Source organism: Ranitomeya variabilis, chromosome 8 (assembly GCF_051348905.1).
Source record: "Ranitomeya variabilis isolate aRanVar5 chromosome 8, aRanVar5.hap1, whole genome shotgun sequence".
Lineage (NCBI taxonomy): Eukaryota > Metazoa > Chordata > Amphibia > Anura > Dendrobatidae > Ranitomeya > Ranitomeya variabilis.
In genome coordinates, this window is record NC_135239.1 from 110947137 (window position 1) to 110970159 (window position 23023).

At 52.0% G+C, this 23023-nt stretch overlaps 1 protein-coding gene across 2 annotated transcripts in view; it reads left to right on the forward strand.

The window, feature by feature from the left end:
- Positions 1 to 23023, forward strand: part of LOC143787905 (L-selectin-like) — a 507551-nt gene that overhangs the window by 394366 nt on the left and 90162 nt on the right. For both annotated transcript variants that reach the window (XM_077277060.1, XM_077277062.1), the window contains one exon: positions 4754 to 4882. In XM_077277060.1, the coding sequence (XP_077133175.1) occupies positions 4754 to 4882 (129 nt within the window). The remainder of the gene's footprint in view (positions 1 to 4753; positions 4883 to 23023) is intronic.

The window sequence follows — 23023 nt, forward strand, 5'->3', positions numbered from 1 at the left end:
TCCTGAGAGCCGAGATGGAGGATTTATATAACCAGCTCCTCCAACTGCATGTAAGAGTCCAGGCCCCGCATCAGGTGGGACCGGCAGTGGATTCCCGGACATCGGAAGAACCAGCGGGACCTGTTGCGGAAAGTGGAATCGTACCAGTGGGTGAGTCCGCCGATCCTGCCCCACCAGCAGAGGGTGTGTTAGTGGGTCCCGTAGCAGCACCACCTCTCCCGGGGACCCATAGACTTCAGCGCCTGTTACCATGGGAGGAAGCCACGGGCATGGAACACCGTATGCGAGCCCCAATCACCCCTACTCCCTTGCCGTGTGAGGTCAGCGCGGAGCGCACGGTGTGCCGCTGGGTGAACCCTGGATCCAATCTCATGGGGTTCCCCGGGGTGGAGACCCAGAAGGGAGAAATGGTACAGGCCCTAAGCTGGGAAGAATACCAGATCCAGCTAGAACAGCGGTGGCGAGAGGAAGAGGAAACACATCAGGCTAAACGGGAGGCCTACCATCAAAAAGATTTGGCGGTCAAGGACCGGGCCCGTAAGGACCCCACCACTCACCAGGCCCCGCGCAGGCAGGGCATCATCACCGTCTTTAAACTCCAAAGAGGCTGGGGCTTCATTAAAGAACCGGGGCTATACGCGGAGGTCTTTGTTAACCGACGGGATGTCGAGTCACACCTTAGAGAGGGTCACCCCGATCGAGACCTCTATCCGGGAGACAGTGTTACCTACACCCGGCATCTTGGGGAAAAGGGGTGGTTCGCTCTGAACGTCTACAAGAAAGAGAAACCAGCCCCTGTGGCCAAGGTGCCGCCGTGTGACCGATCTGTAACCACCCTGGTCGGCCCCACCTGCCTGACCACAGAACTTGCGATCTGCCACCCGATCGCCGCCACCACCGTCGTGCCTAAGGAGGTGCCCCTTCGAGTGACCGATGTTCCGGATGTACCAGCACAGAGAGAAGTGGGGACACAGACCTTGATCGCTGCGCACGACCTGGTCGTGCAACAGACCCGAACCCATGGGGTGTATCTGGCAGCGGGAGTGGACCTGAAACCTGAATTGCAGGGGTCCGCCCGCCAGGTGGCGCCTCATGGAAACTTCTGAAAGAAGAGTAAGATTTCGCTTTGTGAAAATGTAAATAGTTACTGTTTGTTCTTTTGAGTTGCTGCTAAACCTGTCTAGGGTTAATGGATCCCTTTGTTGACCCGGGATCCCTGTGTTTGTTCTGAGTTTTCCTAAAATTTTGCACAAGTTTAAAGAACTGCAGAAATCATGGACTGTGCATGATTCGAACTTTCTTTTGTAAATAGTTTGCACCTTCTTAAAGGTGCTCCCTACTGGTTTTAGCCAAAGACACTTTGCGAAGATATTTGCCCTATTGGTTTGAGCCAAAGACACTTTGTGAAGATATCTTTCCTACCGGTTCTAGTTAAAGACACTTTGCGAAGATACCATACCGGAACCTTTGCGTGGGCTGGTAGGCTGAGAAAACGAGCTACCTCAGAAAGACTTGGTCCCCTCTTAAAGGGGATGTGAAGAATTGAACTTGAGAAAGATACTGTTGCAGAACAGTAATGCCATGATGATGCTTTGAAAAGAAATGTAACTGTTTTACATGAAAAGTTATATGTGTTTAAATTGTTTGAATTGTGAAATCTGAAAATAATGTTTTGCAGAAAGAAAAGATGCAGAGAGCCCGTAGGGGTAGAGATAGAGATCTGCATAGCTGAAAGTAAGGAAGTAATGATGAAGGTGAGGATAGAAGGTCAACCCTGCGTCCCCATAGAAAGTTACTTTGTTACTAAGGACAGAAGGCGAACCCGTAGGGGTTAGAGAGTGAGTCCTTAAAGGAGCCGAGTAGAGCTGGCTCAGAGTTCTTTAAACGAAAGGAATGTTATGTCTATACTATGTATAGTAGCGAAAGGCAGTAGGCCCTGGCTGAACGGGGCGGTCCTGTAAAAGAAAGGAGAGGCAGTAGGTCTGGTGCCATAGGGACAGGCGGTCCTGCAGGTTCAAAGTAGGAGAATGTGAAGTTACCTTACCCTGTAATGTGATTATAGGAAGGCCTTTGGTAAACTAAGAGTGTATGTTTCTTAAAGGCAATGTTAATTTATTGTTCCAGAATTTGCACTAAGTAGAATACCCGGTTGGGTAACAGGAGTTATGCATAGCCTGTAATTTATAATGTTGACCATGTTTGTAACGTTAAAAGTGTCCTCACCTCCCATAAAGGGAAGCCTGTTCAAGTATACTTATCGTTTTGCACTCAACAAAATTGTATGTCTTTTTGCTAATCTGTATTGTTGTTTTTCTTCCCAGTCCCGGAGTACTGTGTTTAACCAGGGGGGAGTGCAGCGCCCCAGAGTCTTGGTCGTTGCAGTGCTGTGGCTTCGCCGCTAAGGGGAGCCATGGTACGTTCGATGGCACCGAAGGAGTTCCTCCAATCAGGTATCACAGACACCAATATGTTTCACAGCTGGGCCTCCGGGGGGAGCTAAGGGTGCTATTCATTAGGCCACTCCCCACCATAGTGGGTAAACTGGGGGTCAGGCAGGAAGTTAGAAGAGAACGCTGACGGGATTGAACGGAGCAACACCCTGTGGCAGGGGGTGTTGTGAAGGGAGAGACTGTAGGGTCTCTGCCAGGGGTGGGATCCTGGCAGAGGCTTGGCATTGAAAGAACGTAACGGGTCCGCGCAGGCTCCTGGAAGCGGCGGGACTCAAGAAAGGACTAGAAGCGAGATAGATTGTGCTGAGTGAGAAACGAGATCAAGCAGAAGGAGAATACCAGCAGGGGTTTTGTTGAAAGAGGCAGCACCCTGCTGAGGCGCAATACCGGTGGCCGGAACGCCGAGGGAGTGGATTAGAATACAGCTTCAAGCCATACTCCAAACAGCGGCAGGACAGTCGGTCTCAGGCGGGCTGTCTACCACATATCACCTATGAAGTCTTGGGGGGCAATTGCGGGAGAGGGGCGACTCTAGGGTCCCGGAAGAACTCCAGGCCTACCTGACAAACGGGTGCCATTCCAACCTGAATACAGGGAAGGGGTGGATTACAGAGGAACATCAAATCGAGTTGTGAGGGAACTTAAGAAACAGACACAACCGTTGTGGGGTTACTTTCCGTGAGCACAGCAGGGAAGGACTACAACACATAGCGCTAGAAGGAAGGCACAGATTTCCACCTGAGAGGAGAACTCTGGAGGTGCCATTGGACCGGCCGGACTTGCGTAGCCTGGTGAACCGTGTTCTGGACTGAGGACTCAGAGATCTCCAGTAAAGAGGTAAAGAGACTGCAACCTGGTGTCCTCGTTATTTACCGCGACTTACACCCCACAACCGCACCGCTCCATCGCTACCATTACTACCACCTATTACACCGGACGTCCCCCACCGACGGACAGGGCCACGGACCGGGTCTAGCCACCGTGAGAACCCCGAGACTGAGAACTAGAGGCCCGGCTCCGGGTACCCCTCGGCCCTGCGGCGGTGCGGGGGGGCGCTGCATAAACATCGGGTTACTAAGCGCAGGGCCGCGCTTAGTAACCCGATGTTTACCCTGGTTACCAGTGTAAAATGTAAAAAAACAAACAGTATATACTCACCTTCGCGTCCCCCGGCGTCTGCTTCCCACACTGACTGAGCGCCGTAAAGTGAAAGTGAAAGTACAGCACAGCGGTGACGTCACCGCTCTGCTGTTAGGGCTGGCGCTCAGTCAGTGCAGGAAGCGGACGCCGGGGGACGCGAATGTAAGTATGTACTGTTTGTTTTTTTTACATTTTACGCTGGTAACCAGGGTAAACATCGGGTTACTAAGCGTGGCCCTGCGCTTAGTAACCCGATGTTTACCCTGGTTACCCGGGGACCTCGGCATCGTTGGTCGCTGGAGAGTGGTCTGTGTGACAGCTCTCCAGCGATCAAACAGCGACGCTGCAGCGATCGGCATCGTTGTCGCTATCGCTGCAGCGTCGCTTAATGTGAAGGTACCTTAACAGTATGTCAGTGTTTTTCTAGGTTTACACTGTTCTCATTATATTTACATATAGAGACATCATGACCTTTCAGTAAGAGCAAAGCAAAAGAAAGTGAGAGACATGATTAGGCGAACTGCTTTTGAAATGGATTTTTCTTGGGGTTGGGGAATTGTGATTCTTCAGGACTAATAGGAGCCCTGTCAAGAGGAAGTGAGGGAAGCAGCTAAAAGCTTTATAGAAGTTAATGAGCTAGAGAGAGCTGAACTGGATATTAGGATTTAACTCCTCTCCTAGAATGTAATTAGCACAAAGGAGGCACTGGTGACCAAGTTCCATGAATACAAGCTGTACACATGATAAAAGCTCTCACAGCATGAACATGACAGTAGATAGAAAAAGCAAGGCGATTGCAAACTTTCATATTTTCATGCTAACTAAATGAACCAAGTTAATAACATGAGAGTACACCTTTAAATTAATTTATGGTTAACACATTTGTCATCCCTCCTGGGTGTGTGTAACATTTCTTTGCTGTATTAGGCTGCCGTCACACTAGCAGTACTTGGTCAGTATTTTACATCAGTATTTGTAAGCCAAAACCTGGAGTAGAACAAATAGAGGAAAAGCATAATAGAAACATATGCACCACTTCTGCATTTATCACCCACTGGTTTTGGCTTACAAATACTGATGTAAAATACTGACCAAATACGGCAAGTGGGACAGCAGCCTTAGTCAGTAATAAATAATAGTAATAAATATATTTATTTCTTCAGCACAAGAGAGATTGGTGAATCATAAGGAAGACCACAGAAATGCAGTATTTATAATTGGAGTGTCCACTGCTACTAGTGCATTATCCTTAGCAATGATTTTTTGGGTAGTTATCCGACGGCTTAAGAAAGGTAATTATTGAATATTTTATTATTATTCAACTATTCTACGCAAACAGTATGTTAATAAATTAAAACTCCTCTAAAGGCAAATTCATTTATATAAAATGGTGCTAGAAAGTTTGTGGACCCTTCAGAATTTCCATATTTCCACATAAATTTGATCAAAAACTACACAAGATTTTCACACTAGAATAACAAGTAGACAAAGGGAAACAAATAGAACATAAGTTAAAAAAGGTTTTAAATGAGGAGAATAAACCAATATCACATGAATGTAGTACACTATCATCAGCCGACACCTGTGACTGACGGTAACCTTTTTACTGCTGGTCACTAGTGTTGAGCGATACTTTCCGATATCGGAAAGTATCGGTATCGGAAAGTATCGGCCGATACCGTCAAAATATCGGATCCAATCCGATACCGACACCCGATCCCAATGCAAGTCAATGGGACGAAAATATCGGAATTAAAATAAACCCTTTATAAACTTGTAGGTTCATTCTACATGAAGGAAAACAACTAAGAATAATGTAGGATGTATTGGGGGACGTGGCGGAGACATTAAAGGCACAGAGGTTTAGCCCAATGTAATAGAATAGCAGGATTTTGGGTTTTTTTTATGACGTTCGGCGGTAGAAAGATTTTGACTATGTTAATTTTTTTTTTTATTTTGTCAGATATTGATGTTTCACTACTTCCACGCCCTTCACCTTCTTTTTTACTTCTCCCACACTTTCTTCTTCATTATCCTCATCATCAGCTTCTTTGACATCAACTTCTTCACCTTATTCATCTTCTTCTTCATCTTCTACCTATTATTTTTTTGGTTACATTGTTCATATTCTTTTTATTTTACTATTATCTTCATCATATTCTACTTCTTCATCATATTCTTATTTGTGACAGGCATTCCCGTAGTTGTTATCTATAAAAGTTTGAAGATTACACCTTCCGTTCTGCCTGTCACAAAACAGTTACATTTGTCCGCGTTCAGTTTGGCCTGCAGCATCAGGCTTTATCCAGGGGCACCACGAGGAGGAACGGACTCACCCCCATACACTGCTTAGTCTTCTTCTGCTTATAATTTAGATAATATTTTTTGCTCTGATATTTAGTGTTATGCTTAATGTTCTTCTGCTCTTTGTTCTGCAGCCTCTTGTTCTTCTGCTTCTCGGTCTTCCAGGTCGTCGTCGTCTCCAGGGTCGTCGTCTCCGGGGTCGTCGTCATCGGGGTGGTCTTCAGGGTCGTCGTCTCCGGGGTCGTCGTCATCGGGGTGGTCTTCGGGGTCATCGTCTCCAGGGTCGTCGTCATCACGGTGGTTGTCGTCTCTGGTGTCGTCGTCATCTTAGGGGTGGTCTTCCGGGTCATCGTGTTTAGTCTCTTGAACTTGGAAATGTAGCAGAAGGTACAAGAAGGCTGAGAAAATGCCGAGAACCAGCTGATGGAACTGGAACTCGGATGGCTACCCGAAGGTCCAAGAGCCAATGGAACTACCGAGGACCAGCTGAAGTTACTGGAACCCGGTTACTAAGCAGGAGGTACCCGTGCCTGAAAGCACTACCAAGGACCACCTGACGTTGGTGGAACTCGGATACCCAGAGGGAGGCACCTAAGCCAAAGGCTCTGCCCGGAACCAGCTGACGGTACTGGAACCAGGATGGGGAGCAGAAGGTACAAGAGCAAAAGACACTGCCGAGAACCAGCTGACGGTGCTGGAACCCGGATGGGTAGCCGAAGGTCCAAGAGCCAATGGAACTACCGAGGACCAGCTGACGTTACTGGAACCCGGTTACTAAGCAGGAGGTACCCGTGCCTGAAAGCACTACCAAGGACCACCTGACGTTGGTGGAACTCGGATACCCAGAGGGAGGCACCTAAGCCAAAGGCTCTGCCCGGAACCAGCTGACGGTACTGGAACCAGGATGGGGAGCAGAAGGTACAAGAGCAAGTGTCTGCGTGGCTTTTGCAGGACACGATGCCGGCTGCACAGCAGGGGAACAGCTGGCGGTGCTGAACCCCACTGACACATTGGCTGGTGTTTTTCTCTGTGCAGCTAGCAGTACCGGGCCCCAACTGGCGGTGTTGGAGCCTGGGGTCAGCAGGAGGAGGAGATGGAGCAGAGTGTAGGCCGAAGCCTGCACTGGCGGCAGCTTTTGGGTCTGTTGTGCCTGCGTGGCAGTTGCAGGACACGTTGCCGGCTGCACAGCAGGGGAACAGCTGGCGGTGCTGAACCCCACTGACACATTGGCTGGTGTTTTTCTCTGTGCAGCTAGCAGTACCGGGCCCCAACTGGCGGTGTTGGAGCCCAGGGCTCTGCAGGGGGAGCAGAGTGTAGGCCGAAGCCTAATTGAACCAATTTCAAAGGTAACCTTTAACCCCCCCTCAGGGGTTACAAAGTAGAAGAGCCACAGCTTATGCAGCAGTAGTGCTGCACAAGTCAAAGGTTGCTCTTTTAATTTCGCTCCTTGCACACGCTGAATGAAACACGTATAACATTTAGCCCTTTAAACAGTCAAACTGTGTTGGAGGCGCGAGTTCCCTTTGTAATGAGACGCAGCACAGATGTCAAGAATCCCACCTTGGTGCTGGGTGCAGCCTCCTGAGCGTTGTTATTTGCTGTACAGGAGTCTGTGCTGTCGTGTGATCCCCTGGCCTAGCGCTGTTAGCGCTGCCCATGTTCTGGCATCATTTAATGTCGGCCGGTGCGGTTCGCGATGACCATGAATCCCAGCCCCGCAGTGTCTTAACATTGTTAAAACACTGCGGGGCTGGGATTCAGGGCCTGGCGCAGCACATATGTTCGCCTCTCACTCTCGGGTCCTTACACCCGCTTCAGACTGTGCGGCGTCATCTGATCCCTTATCGCATGCCACGGCCATGAAGCCGCACAGTCCGCAGAAGGCGGAAGGAGATGAGGGACAGGCGAACTGATGCACTGATCATGCCCGTCAATCACACCCTCGCAGTCCCAATAAATAAGACAACGAGGGGCGTTGTGTGGGTCAGGGCGGCCGCAGAGGCGCAGCCAGCCAAACAATGATGCCAGAAGACGGGCAGCGCTACCAAGGGGGTTGCAGCGTGTCATTACAAAGGAAAGTCACACCACCGGGATGGTTAAATGGTCACACAGAGGACACATTTTAGACGTGTTTTCAGTTCCACATGTGCGAGGAGAATACGTTTATGAGCCACCTTGCACACATGCAGCATTACCGCTGTACAAGGTGGCCTTTAAAACGTACAAACGCCTGGGGGAGGGGGGACAGGTTCCCTTCAATTTCAGTTCTTGTGTCTGCGTGGCTTTTGCAGGACACGATGCCGGCTGCACAGCAGGGGAACAGCTGGCGGTGCTGAACCCCACTGACACATTGGCTGGTGTTTTTCTCTGTGCAGCTAGCAGTACCGGGCCCCAACTGGCGGTGTTGGAGCCCGGGGTCAGCAGGAGGAGGAGATGGAGCAGAGTGTAGGCCGAAGCCTGCACTGGCGGCAGCTTTTGGGTCTGTTGTGCCTGCGTGGCAGTTGCAGGACACGTTGCCGGCTGCACAGCAGGGGAACAGCTGGCGGTGCTGAACCCCACTGACACATTGGCTGGTGTTTTTCTCTGTGCAGCTAGCAGTACCGGGCCCCAACTGGCGGTGTTGGAGCCCAGGGCTCTGCAGGGGGAGCAGAGTGTAGGCCGAAGCCTAATTGAACCAATTTCAAAGGTAACCTTTAACCCCCCCTCAGGGGTTACAAAGTAGAAGAGCCACAGCTTATGCAGCAGTAGTGCTGCACAAGTCAAAGGTTGCTCTTTTAATTTCGCTCCTTGCACACGCTGAATGAAACACGTATAACATTTAGCCCTTTAAACAGTCAAACTGTGTTGGAGGCGCGAGTTCCCTTTGTAATGAGACGCAGCACAGATGTCAAGAATCCCACCTTGGTGCTGGGTGCAGCCTCCTGAGCGTTGTTATTTGCTGTACAGGAGTCTGCGCTGTCGTGTGATCCCCTGGCCTAGCGCTGTTAGCGCTGCCCATGTTCTGGCATCATTTAATGTCGGCCGGTGCGGTTCGCGATGACCATGAATCCCAGCCCCGCAGTGTCTTAACATTGTTAAAACACTGCGGGGCTGGGATTCAGGGCCTGGCGCAGCACATATGTTCGCCTCTCACACTCGGGTCCTTACACCCGCTTCAGACTGTGCGGCGTCATCTGATCCCTTATCGCATGCCACGGCCATGAAGCCGCACAGTCCGCAGAAGGCGGAAGGAGATGAGGGACAGGCGAACTGATGCACTGATCATGCCCGTCAATCACACCCTCGCAGTCCCAATAAATAAGACAACGAGGGGCGTTGTGTGGGTCAGGGCGGCCGCAGAGGCGCAGCCAGCCAAACAATGATGCCAGAAGACGGGCAGCGCTTCCAAGGGGGTTGCAGCGTGTCATTACAAAGGAAAGTCACACCACCGGGACGGTTAAATGGTCACACAGAGGACACATTTTAGACGTGTTTTCAGTTCCACATGTGCGAGGAGAATACGTTTATGAGCCACCTTGCACACATGCAGCATTACCGCTGTACAAGGTGGCCTTTAAAACGTACAAACGCCTGGGGGAGGGGGGACAGGTTCCCTTCAATTTCAGTTCTTGTGTCTGCGTGGCTTTTGCAGGACACGATGCCGGCTGCACAGCAGGGGAACAGCTGGCGGTGCTGAACCCCACTGACACATTGGCTGGTGTTTTTCTCTGTGCAGCTAGCAGTACCGGGCCCCAACTGGCGGTGTTGGAGCCCGGGGTCAGCAGGAGGAGGAGATGGAGCAGAGTGTAGGCCGAAGCCTGCACTGGCGGCAGCTTTTGGGTCTGTTGTGCCTGCGTGGCAGTTGCAGGACACGTTGCCGGCTGCACAGCAGGGGAACAGCTGGCGGTGCTGAACCCCACTGACACATTGGCTGGTGTTTTTCTCTGTGCAGCTAGCACATCTGGGCCCCAACTGGCGGTGTTAGAGCCCAGGGTCAGCAGGAGGAGCAGGGGGAGCGGAGTGTAGGCCGAAGCCTGCACTGGAGCAAGTTGAAAGGAAACCTTTAACCCCCCCCCCCTCAGGCGTTTGTAGCTGGAAGAGCCATCGTGTACACCACTAATGCTGGAAAAGGTAAACTTAGCTCTTTTAATTATGGTCCTTGCAGATGCTGAACCTAACACTTATGAAATGTGTCCCCTCACAGCGTTCAACCGTCCGGTAGGTGGAACTTTCCTTTGTCATGTGACGCAGCACAGCCGTCATTTTTACCCCCTTGGCGCCGTGTGCCGCCTCCTCAGCGTTGTTTGAATCTGTCCCGGAGCCTGCGCTGTTAGGTTACCCCTTGGCCATGCACACATTTCGCGCTGCCCGTCTTCTGACATCATTTGCTGTCAGGCTGGCTGCGCCTGTGTGGGTGCGCTGTCCGAGATTCAGCCTCGCGGTGTCGTGTAATGTAATCCCACCGCGGGCCTGGGATCCGTGGCCATGCGCAGTGCATATCCTCACCTCTCACTCCCCTCCCTACGGCTTCTTCAGACTGTGCGGTGTCACGGCCGTGGCATGCTATTAGGGATCAGCTGACACCGAACAGTCTTTAGAAGCCGTAGGGAGGGGAGTGAGAGGCGAGGATATGCACTGCGCATGGCCACGGATCCCAGGCCCGCGGTGGGATTACATTACACGACACTGCGAGGCTGAATCTCGGACAGCGCACACACACAGGCGCAGCCAGCCTGACAGCAAATGATGTCAGAAGACAGGCAGCGCGAAATGTGTGCATGGCCAAGGGGTAACCTAACAGCGCAGGCTCCGGGACAGATTCAAACAACGCTGAGGAGGCGGCGCACGGCGCCAAGGGGGTAAAAATGACGGCTGTGCTGCGTCACATGACAAAGGAAAGTTCCACCTACCGGACGGTTGAACGCTGTGAGGGGACACATTTCATAAGTGTTAGGTTCAGCATCTGCAAGGAGCACCACGAAAAGAGGCACTTTTTCCCTTTGCATCATTACTGCTGCACAAGGTGGCTCCTTCAGTAACAAACGCCTGGGGGGGGGGGACAGGTTCCCTTAAATTTAACTTGTTGTGCCTGCGTGGCGGTCGCAGTACACGTTGCCGTATACACAGCAGGGGAACAGCTGGCGGTGCTGAACCCCACTAACACATTTGCGAGGTGTTTGGCTCTGTGCGTACAGCACTTCTGGACGGCAACTGGCGGTGTTGGAGCCCAGGGACAGGTGGAGGAGGAGGAGGAGGTTGGAGGAGGTTGGAGGAGGTAGGAGGGATTGCCACACACACAGCAGGGGAACAGCTGACGTTACTGAACCCCAATAACAGAGGAGGGACTGTTGACTGTGCGTACAGCACTTCTGGACGGCAACTGGCGGTGTTGGAGCCCAGGGACAGGTGGAGGAGGAGGAGGAGGTTGGAGGAGGTAGGAGGGATTGCCACACACACAGCAGGGGAACAGCTGACGTTACTGAACCCCAATAACAGAGGAGGGACTGTTGACTGTGCGTACAGCACTTCTGGACGGCAACTGGCGGTGTTGGAGCCCAGGGACAGGTGGAGGAGGAGGAGGAGGTTGGAGGAGGTTGGAGGAGGTAGGAGGGATTGCCACACACACAGCAGGGGAACAGCTGACGTTACTGAACCCCAATAACAGAGGAGGGACTGTTGACTGTGCGTACAGCACTTCTGGACGGCAACTGGCGGTGTTGGAGCCCAGGGACAGGTGGAGGAGGAGGAGGAGGTTGGAGGAGGTAGGAGGGATTGCCACACACACAGCAGGGGAACAGCTGACGTTACTGAACCCCAATAACAGAGGAGGGACTGTTGACTGTGCGTACAGCACTTCTGGACGGCAACTGGCGGTGTTGGAGCCCAGGGACAGGTGGAGGAGGAGGAGGAGGTTGGAGGAGGTTGGAGGAGGTAGGAGGGATTGCCACACACACAGCAGGGGAACAGCTGACGTTACTGAACCCCAATAACAGAGGAGGGACTGTTGACTGTGCGTACAGCACTTCTGGACGGCAACTGGCGGTGTTGGAGCCCAGGGACAGGTGGAGGAGGAGGAGGAGGTTGGAGGAGGTAGAAGGGATTGCCACACACACAGCAGGGGAACAGCTGACGTTACTGAACCCCAATAACAGAGGAGGGACTGTTGACTGTGCGTACAGCACTTCTGGACGGCAACTGGCGGTGTTGGAGCCCAGGGACAGGTGGAGGAGGAGGAGGAGGTTGGAGGAGGTTGGAGGAGGTAGGAGGGATTGCCACACACACAGCAGGGGAACAGCTGACGTTACTGAACCCCAATAACAGAGGAGGGACTGTTGACTGTGCGTACAGCACTTCTGGACGGCAACTGGCGGTGTTGGAGACCAGGGACAGGTGGAGGAGGAGGAGGAGGTTGGAGGAGGTTGGAGGAGGTAGGAGGGATTGCCACACACACAGCAGGGGAACAGCTGATGTTACTGAACCCCAATAACAGAGGAGGGACTGTTGACTGTGCGTACAGCACTTCTGGACGGCAACTGGCGGTGTTGGAGCCCAGGGACAGGTGGAGGAGGAGGAGGAGGTTGGAGGAGGTTGGAGGAGGTAGGAGGGATTGCCACACACACAGCAGGGGAACAGCTGACGTTACTGAACCCCAATAACAGAGGAGGGACTGTTGACTGTGCGTACAGCACTTCTGGACGGCAACTGGCGGTGTTGGAGCCCAGGGACAGGTGGAGGAGGAGGAGGAGGTTGGAGGAGGTAGGAGGGATTGCCACACACACAGCAGGGGAACAGCTGACGTTACTGAACCCCAATAACAGAGGAGGGACTGTTGACTGTGCGTACAGCACTTCTGGACGGCAACTGGCGGTGTTGGAGCCCAGGGACAGGTGGAGGAGGAGGAGGAGTTTGGAGGAGGTAGGAGGGATTGCCACACACACAGCAGGGGAACAGCTGACGTTACTGAACCCCAATAACAGAGGAGGGACTGTTGACTGTGCGTACAGCACTTCTGGACGGCAACTGGCGGTGTTGGAGCCCAGGGACAGGTGGAGGAGGAGGAGGAGGTTGGAGGAGGTTGGAGGAGGTAGGAGGGATTGCCACACACACAGCAGGGGAACAGCTGATGTTACTGAACCCCAATAACAGAGGAGGGACTGTTGACTGTGCGTACAGCACTTCTGGACGGCAACTGGCGGTGTTGGAGCCCAGGGACAGGTGGAGGAGGAGGAGGAGGTTGGAGGAGGTAGGAGGGATTGCCACACACACAGCAGGGGAACAGCTGACGTTACTGAACCCCAATAACAGAGGAGGGACTGTTGACTGTGCGTACAGCACTTCTGGACGGCAACTGGCGGTGTTGGAGCCCAGGGACAGGTGGAGGAGGAGGAGGAGGTTGGAGGAGGTTGGAGGAGGTAGGAGGGATTGCCACACACACAGCAGGGGAACAGCTGACGTTACTGAACCCCAATAACAGAGGAGGGACTGTTGACTGTGCGTACAGCACTTCTGGACGGCAACTGGCGGTGTTGGAGCCCAGGGACAGGTGGAGGAGGAGGAGGAGGTTGGAGGAGGTAGGAGGGATTGCCACACACACAGCAGGGGAACAGCTGACGTTACTGAACCCCAATAACAGAGGAGGGACTGTTGACTGTGCGTACAGCACTTCTGGACGGCAACTGGCGGTGTTGGAGCCCAGGGACAGGTGGAGGAGGAGGAGGAGGTTGGAGGAGGTTGGAGGAGGTAGGAGGGATTGCCACACACACAGCAGGGGAACAGCTGACGTTACTGAACCCCAATAACAGAGGAGGGACTGTTGACTGTGCGTACAGCACTTCTGGACGGCAACTGGCGGTGTTGGAGCCCAGGGACAGGTGGAGGAGGAGGAGGAGGTTGGAGGAGGTAGGAGGGATTGCCACACACACAGCAGGGGAACAGCTGACGTTACTGAACCCCAATAACAGAGGAGGGACTGTTGACTGTGCGTACAGCACTTCTGGACGGCAACTGGCGGTGTTGGAGCCCAGGGACAGGTGGAGGAGGAGGAGGAGGTTGGAGGAGGTAGGAGGGATTGCCACACACACAGCAGGGGAACAGCTGACGTTACTGAACCCCAATAACAGAGGAGGGACTGTTGACTGTGCGTACAGCACTTCTGGACGGCAACTGGCGGTGTTGGAGCCCAGGGACAGGTGGAGGAGGAGGAGGAGGTTGGAGGAGGTAGGAGGGATTGCCACACACACAGCAGGGGAACAGCTGACGTTACTGAACCCCAATAACAGAGGAGGGACTGTTGACTGTGCGTACAGCACTTCTGGACGGCAACTGGCGGTGTTGGAGCCCAGGGACAGGTGGAGGAGGAGGAGGAGGTTGGAGGAGGTAGGAGGGATTGCCACACACACAGCAGGGGAACAGCTGACGTTACTGAACCCCAATAACAGAGGAGGGACTGTTGACTGTGCGTACAGCACTTCTGGACGGCAACTGGCGGTGTTGGAGCCCAGGGACAGGTGGAAAAGCAGAGGAACACAATGTAGGCCGAAGCCTGAGAAAGTCGAAAGGGAACCTTTAACCCCCCCCCCAAGGCGTTTGTAGCTGAAAGAGCCAGCTTGTGCAGCACAAAAGATGCAAAAGGAAAAGGTGGCTCTTTTCATCATGCTCCTTGCAAACACAGAACTAAACACTTATAAAATGTGTCCCCTGCAACCGTAAAACCGTCCTGGAGGTGGTACTTTCCTTCGTAATGTGACGCAGCACAGCCGTCATTCCTACCCCCCCGGCGACGCGCACTGGCTCCTCAGCGTTGTTTGATTCCGTCCCGGAGCCTGCGCTGTTATGTTATCCCGTGGCCAGGCACACTTAGCGCTGCCCGTCTTCTGGCATCATTTGGTGTCAGGATGGCTGCGCCTGTGCGGCCGCGCTGGCCGAGAGCCCGCCTCGCAGTGTCTTCTGATTTAATCCCACTGGGGGCCTGGGATCCATGGACATGCGCAGTGCATATCCTCGCCTCTCACTCCCCTCCCTACGGCTTCTTAAGACTGTGCGGTGTCACGGCCGTGGCATGCTATTAGGGACCAGCTGACACCAAACAGTCTGAAGAAGCCATAGGGAGATGAGTGAGAGGTGGACGTTCAGATATGCACTGCGCATGTCCATGGATCCCAGGCCCCCAGTGGGATTAAATCAGAAGACACTGCGAGGCGGGCTCTCTGCCAGCGCGGCCGCACAGGCGCAGCCATCCTGACACCAAATGATGCCAGAAGACGGGCAGCGCTAAGTGTGCCTGGCCACGGGATAACATAACAGCGCAGGCTCCGGGACGGAATCAAACAACGCTGAGGAGCGGGTGCGCGGCGCCGGGGGGGTAGGAATGACGGCTGTGCTGCGTCACATTACGAAGGAAAGTCCCACCTCCGGGACGGTGTTACGGTATCAGTGGACACATTTTATAAGTTTTAAGTTCTGCGTGTGCAAGGTGCTAAACAAAAATAGCTACCTTTTCCTTGTGCAGCATTACTGCTGCACAAGGTGGCTCTTTCAGTAACAAACGCCTTGGGGGGGGGGACAGATTCCCTTACATTTCAGTTGTTGTGTCAGCGTGGCGGTCGCATGACACATTGCCGGCTACACAGCTGGGGATCAGCTGACGTTACTGAAACCCAATAACACTGGGTCGTATGTTTTGACTGTGCAGACGGCACTTCTGAGCCTCAACTGGCGGTGTTGGAGCCCAGGAATTTAAGTTCAGGTGGTAGAAAGATGAACACAACAGGAGACCTGGATAACGTATACAGTGACCTAATTATTTAATCAGGAGGAGGAGTGGCAAATTCCTGCGAGATCCAGGCCTTGTTCATTTTCAGGAAAGTAAGCCGGTCAACGTTATCGGAGGATAGTCGCATGCGACGGTCAGTTAGTACACCACCTGCAGCACTAAAGACACGTTCCGATAATACACTGGCCGCAGGGCAAGACAGCACCTCCAATGCATACTGGCTTAGCTCTGGCCATGTATCCAGCTTTGAGACCCAAAACTTGAAAGGGGAAGAGCCGTCTGGGAGTACAGCAAGAGGGCAAGACATGTAGTCTGTCACCATCTGACGGAACCGTTGCCTCCTGCTGACTGGAGCCGTCTGTGATGGTGTAGACTTTTGTGGGGGGCACAGAAAACTGTGCCACAGTTGGGCCATACTGGTCTTGCCTTGGGCAGAGGCACTGCTTCTGCTCCCTCTTTGTGCAGAGCCTCCACCACTGCCTGGACGCACTGAGCTGCTTTGGAATGCACTAGCAGAACTTCTCTCAGTTGGAATGGAGAAGATGATGGAATTGACCAGTGTGTCTTGGTACTCCCGCATTTTTCGCTCCCGGTTCAACGGTGTGATGAGGCTTTCTACGTTGTCCCGGTAGCGAGGATCGAGGAGGGTGAACACCCAATAATCAGACATGTTGAGAATGTGGGCGATGCGGCGGTCGTTTCTCAGGCACTGCAGCATGTAATCCACCATGTGCTGCAGACTGCCAACTGCCCAAGAAACGCTGTCCCCTGCTGGAGGCGTGATCTCTGCCCGCTCGTCATCACCCCACCCTCGCTGTACACACTGAGTACTGGACAATTCGGTAACTCCCTTCTCTGGACGGATGTCTTCCTCCTCCATTGACTCCTCCTCATCCTCCTCACAAACTGTCCCCTGCCTACGCGTTTGTGAGGAACCACGTGGCGCTGACTGTCCAGAAGATGATGGAAATGGTGAATCCTCATCCTCCACCTCTTCCACAACATCATCCCTTAGCGCTTGCAGTGATTTTTCAAGCAGGCAGATAAGGGGGACAGTCATGCTGACTAGTGCATCATCTGCACTCGCCATCCGCGTGGAATAATCAAAGGGACGCAAAACCTGGCAGACGTCATTCATAGTGGCCCACTCTGTGGTTGTGAAGTCTGTACGGCGCTGACTGCGACTTTTTTGCGCCTGAAGCAGCTGGTACTCCATTACAGCTTGCTGCTGCTCACACAACCGCTCCAACATATGTAACGTGGAATTCCACCTGGTAGGTAGGTCACATATGATGCGATGTTCCGGCAGGCGGTGTCGGCGCTGCAGAGCCGCAATGCGCGCTTTTGCCGTGCTGGAACGCCGCAAGTGAGCACACTCTAGGCGGACCTTGTGCAGCAGTGCATCAAGATCCAGATAGTCCCTCAAAAAGCTCTGCACGACCAAATTGAGCACATGTGCCAGACATGGGATGAGAGTGAGGTTGCCGAGGCCCAGAGCTGCCACCAGATTTCGGCCATTATCACACACTACCATGCCTGGCTGGAGATTCGCTGGCACAAACCACACATCGCTCTCCTGCTTGATGGCATTCCAGAGCTCCTGCGCTGTGTGGCTACGATTCCCCAAAAAAATTAATTTCAACACGGCCTGTTGACGTTTGGCCACGGCTGTGCTCATGTCGGTCGTAACAGGTACACGTTCATCACGGGTCCATGTGGAGGTGGACTGTGACGGCTCCTGCAGCGATGATTCTGAGGAACTGGTGTAAGAGGAGGAGTCAATGCGTACAGAATGGATTCCTGCAATCCTTGGAGTGGGCAGGACACGTCCTGCGCCACTCACACGGTCTGTACCCGGCTCAACGACATTAACCCAATGGGCAGTGAGTAGTGTTGAGCATTCCGATGCTGCAAGTATCGGGTATCGGCCGATACTTGCTGTATCGGAATTCCGATACCGGGATTCCGATACTCTTGTGGTATCGGGTATCGGGTATCGGAACAACATTAATGTTAAAATGTGTAAAATAGAGAATTAAAATAAAAAATATCGCTATACTCACCTGTCCGACGCAGCCGGGACCTCAGCGCAGGAACCGGCAGCGTTGTTTGTTTAAAATTCCCGCTTTTACATGGTTACGCGAAGTCCCGGCTTGTGATTGGTCAGGGCGGCCATGTTGCCGGGCCGCGGACCAATCACAGCAAGCCGTGACGAAAATACGTCACGGCTTGCTGTGATTGGTCCGCGTCCCGGCAACATGGCCGCCATTAACCAATCACAAGCCGTGACGTCACGGGAGGCTGGAAACGCGCTCATTTTAAAAAGGGCGCGTGTCCAGCCTCCCGTGACGTCACGGCTTGTGATTGGTTGCGTCGCGGTCAACCAATCACAAGCCGGGAGGCTGGACACGCGCCCATTTCAAAATGAGCGCGTCCAGCCTCCCGGCTTGTGATTGGTTGATCGCGGCGCAACCAATCACAAGCCGTGACGTCACGGGAGGCTGGACACGCGCCCATTTCAAAATGAGCGCGTCCAGCCTCCCGGCTTGTGATTGGTTGATCGCGGCGCAACCAATCACAAGCCGTGACGTCACGGGAGGCTGGACACGCGCCCATTTCAAAATGAGCGCGTCCAGCCTCCCGGCTTGTGATTGGTTGATCGCGGCGCAACCAATCACAAGCCGTGACGTCACGGGAGGCTGGACACGCGCCCATTTTAAAATGAGCGCGTGTCCAGCCTCCCGTGACGTCCCGGCTTGTGATTGGTCAGGGCGGCCATATTGCCGGGACGCGGACCAATCACAGCAAGCCGTGACGTAATTTCGTCACGGCTTGCTGTGATTGGTCCGCGTCCCGGCAACATGGCCGACCTGACCAATCACAAGCCGGGAATTCACGTAACCAAGTAATAGCGCGATTTTTAAACAAACAACGCTGCCGGTTCCCTCGCTGAAGTCCCGGCTGCGTCGGACAGGTGAGTATAGCGATATTTTTTATTTTAATTCTTTCTTTTACACATTTATATGGTTCCCAGGGCCTGAAGGAGAGTTTCCTCTCCTTCAGACCCTGGGAACCATCAGGGATACCGTCCGATACATGAGTCCCATTGACTTGTATTGGTATCGGGTATCGGTATCGGATTGGATTCCGATACTGTGACGGTATCGGCCGATACTTTCCGATACCGATACTTTCAAGTATCGGACGGTATCGCTCAACACTAGCAGTGAGGGAAAGGTATCGCCCCTGTCCATGTTGACTGGTCCACGCATCGGTGGTGAGGTGGACCTTGCTACTGATGGCGTTCAGTAGCGCGTGTTTTATGTGTCCCTCCACATGCTTGTGCAGGGCAGGGACGGCTTGCCTGCTGAAGTAAAAGCGGCTGGGCACATTGTACTGTGGGACTGCCAATGACATCAAGTCACGGAAGCTGTCAGTCTCCACCAGCCTGAATGACAGCATTTCCAGTGACAGAAGTTTGGCAATGCCTGCAGTCAGAGCCTGTGCTCGTGGGTGGTTTGACGAGAAAGGCCGCCTTTTCTCCCATGCCTGTACTACCGATGGCTGTAGACTGGGCTGGGAGTGTGTGGATGACTGGGAAAGTGGTGCTGCGGGTGGAATTACAGCGGGTCTCTGGACAACAGGGCCAGAGGTTCTTCCACGGCGATCCTGGGAGGAAGCCGAACCAGCTGCGTGTGAGCTAGAGGAAGAGGCAACACGAGCTGAAGAGGTGGTAGCTGCCGCTGTTGGTTGGCCTACCTCTTCAGTGTGTTTTTCTAACTCCGCCGGGTGCCTGTTGCGCTCATGTTTCCACATGTTGGAGGTATTGAGGTTGCTGACATTTTTCCCTCTTTTGACTTTTTGATGACACACCTTGCATCTGACATAGCAAATGTCATCTGCAACTGTGTCAAAAAAGGACCAGGCACTGCAAGTCTTGGGAGCGCCCTTTTTGGCTTTTGGAAGAGACATGCTCCTAACGGGTGCCAAAGCGGAGGCTGCAGGATCCGCAGTCTTCCCCCTCCCTCTCCCTCTTTGGGCCGTACGGGGAATCTCTTCCTCAGAGCTGCTCCCACCACCTTCCTGTCCCTCACGCCAAGATGGGTCGAGGACCTCATCATCTACACTACCCTCTGCCCCCAACTGCTCCTCCTGGGTAGTCTCAGCAGCAGAGCACGCACCAGTAAGTGGCACCTGAGTGTCATCATCAGCTGATGCGGCCTGCGATGTGGTGACCGGAGCCACTGGCCCACCCGCCTCTTCAGAGGAAGACAGAAAAAGCTGTTAGGCATCACTGCACCCTGCCTCTTCTTCCATTTCTCCAATGCTGCTTGGCTGGCCCCCTGTTTCCAAGCCAAGAGATTCAGAGAACAGAAGTAGAGACGGCTCCTGTCCTGGGCTCTCTGTCTGCCTGGGCAATTTGGCAGGTGGTGAAGAGACAGATGGCTGCTCTCCAGTGCTCTGTGTCTGAGAGGATGTGGCACTAATGGAAGTTGATGCATTAGCTGCCATCCATCCGACAACAGCTTCAATTTGTTCTTGACGCAGCAGCGGTGTACGGCGCTCTGACACAAAGCTGCGCATGAACGACTGTTGCCTGGTGAAAGTGGGTGCTGATGAGTCACCGGTGCCCGCAGCAGGCACAGAATCCCCACCTCCCCTCCCTGCTCCGCGCCCACGCCCACGCCCACGTGCCTTACTCACTGCCTTCTTCATCTTGGTTGACTGATAAAGATAAGCAGAAAAGTACTAACGGATTTGTGTGCTTATTCCTGAGCAACTCCTCCTAACAGGTATAAGAAACACTAATTTTCTAAAGTGTGGACTAGACTTTAATATGAGCTAATGTGGCCTACACAAATGTAAAGTGGTGTAACTGGTGTGTTTGGTGAACTTTATTATTTATTTATTTTTTGGGGGCTGAACTGACAACAGATAGAGCTGCAGTCACACGGAGACCGTGCAGACAGACGTAAACGGCGCTGCAAGGCCCAAAAACCCTCCTCTACGTTATCCTATGTAGTGTTTTTCAACAAGTTAGCTGGAGACGGGTGGAAAGACACTAATAGGATTTTTTTAAATAAATTAGCAGCAACCTACACTACTTGAAAAAAAAGAAAATTGATTTGGCGGTATGACGCAGTGAACAACCCTGAGCTGGAGACAACCAGGCTATGGCTGCTCACAGACTACAGGGCGAGCTGCAATCACACGGAGACCGTGCAGACAGCCGTAAACGGCGCTGCAAGGCCCAAAAACCCTCCTCTACTTTATCCTATGTAGTGTTTTTCCACAAATTAGCTGGAGACGGGTGGAAAGACACTAATAGGATTTTTTTAAATAAATTAGCAGCAGACTACACTACTTGAAAAAAAAATAAAATTGATTTGGCGGTATGACGCAGTGAACAACCCTGAGCTGGAGACAACCAGGCTATGGCTGCTCACAGACTACAGGGCGAGCTGCAATCACACGGAGACCGTTCAGACAGCCGTAAACGGCGCTGCAAGGCCCAAAAACCCTCCTCTACTTTATCCTATGTAGTGTTTTTCCACAAATTAGCTGGAGACGGGTGGAAAGACACTAATAGGATTTTTTTAAATAAATTAGCAGCAGACTACACTACTTGAAAAAAAATTAAAATTGATTTGGCGGTATGACGCAGTGAACAACCCTGAGCTGGAGACAACCAGGCTATGGCTGCTCACAGACTACAGGGCAAGCTGCAATCACACGGAGACCGTGCAGACAGCCGTAAATGGCGCTGCAAGGCCCAAAAACCCTCCTCTACTTTATCCTATGTAGTGTTTTTCCACAAATTAGCTGGAGACGGGTGGAAAGACACTAATAGGATTTTTTTGAATAAATTAGCAGCAGACTACACTACTTGAAAAAAAAAAAAAAAAAAAGAACAGTATGAGGCAATGAACCACCCTCCCTGAACTGAATACAACCAGCTATGGATGGCCTATGTGGCTGCACTCAGACTAGAGAGTGGGCTGCACTCACACACACACACACACAGACCTTGCAGATCGCTGTGAAAACAGCGCTACAAGGCAAAAGCAAGGTGAATAGTAGGTGAACACAGCGGTTGCTAAATTAGCCTTTGGAAAGCACAAAGAAGCAAATCGCTATCTCTAAACTGTCCCTCAGTCAGCAAACAGCGTCCTGTCACTAACTGAATTCACAGCAGAGTGATCGCAAAATGGCGCCAGCGACTTTTAAACTGCATCATGACATCATTTCAGCAGCCAATCACAGCCTTGCCAGTAGTTTCATGCCCTCCATGCTAAACAGGATGTGCCCACACTTGGAATCATTCTCATTGGCTGAATTTCTGCATTTTGAATCTTGGAACTTCCGATTCCGGTATCCGATACGCGGCAAGTATCGGAATCCCGGTATCGGAATTCCGATACCGCAAGTATCGGCCGATACCCGATACTTGCGGTATCGGAATGCTCAACACTACTGGTCACAGCTGCTGGCTCACTCAAACGTCTGACAGTGTGAGAACCACATCTCTCTGAGTGGCGGTAATGATCTTACTGCTGATCAGACCCAAAGTGTTTATCACGCAGTCATGGAGATGACACTATGGGAAACAGCCGTTGTTCGGGGTGCTGAACCTGGACAGTAGCGGGGACTTCCTGGAGAAGTACCTGTTCGGGGTCCGTGCAGGAACAGTAGGTGTTTTGTACAGATCCCGAACTTTATTGTTCGTGTTACCCAATCTCTAGTTGTGAACACAATATGGCTAAAAAAGATTACCAAATCATTGAATTCTTGTTTTCTTTACATATTACACAGCGTCCCATGTTTTTTGGAATCATGTTGCAATTTGTCTTTTGGTGATCCCAAGCAGGGCTCAAGGCATGCTTCCTCTGTGAAGGTCTTTGCCCTTTTATCTACCTTTTCTAAATTTTACAGAGTAGTGTTTTTCTTTAAATCTCATGCATAGAATATTGGCTTAAAGCTTAAAAACTATTTTTTTCATAGTTTTATCTGATTCACTTACACTGAGTAAAAGGAAAGTTTGTAAATCATTTTTATAATGCCCACTAGATTAAATAGTAAGTGTTACACAACATATAAACAAAACTAATAAGTTAATAAACCAAGCTAAAAATTGTTAAAGGTATGCTTTTTGAAAAACAAATTCATGCCATGCATTTATGAATCAAACAGTCCTTTGTTGACATTCTAAAACACATATACTATTAAACATTCTCATTTTACATGAATAAGAGTGGTTTAAACTCAGTTTTGTGGTAGTAAAGCATAGATAAAAATATTTTCAGCCTGTTTCCCAATATCATACATACGGGAATACCATCTGTGCCAAGGACTTGACAACTTAGTTATAGTAGAAACC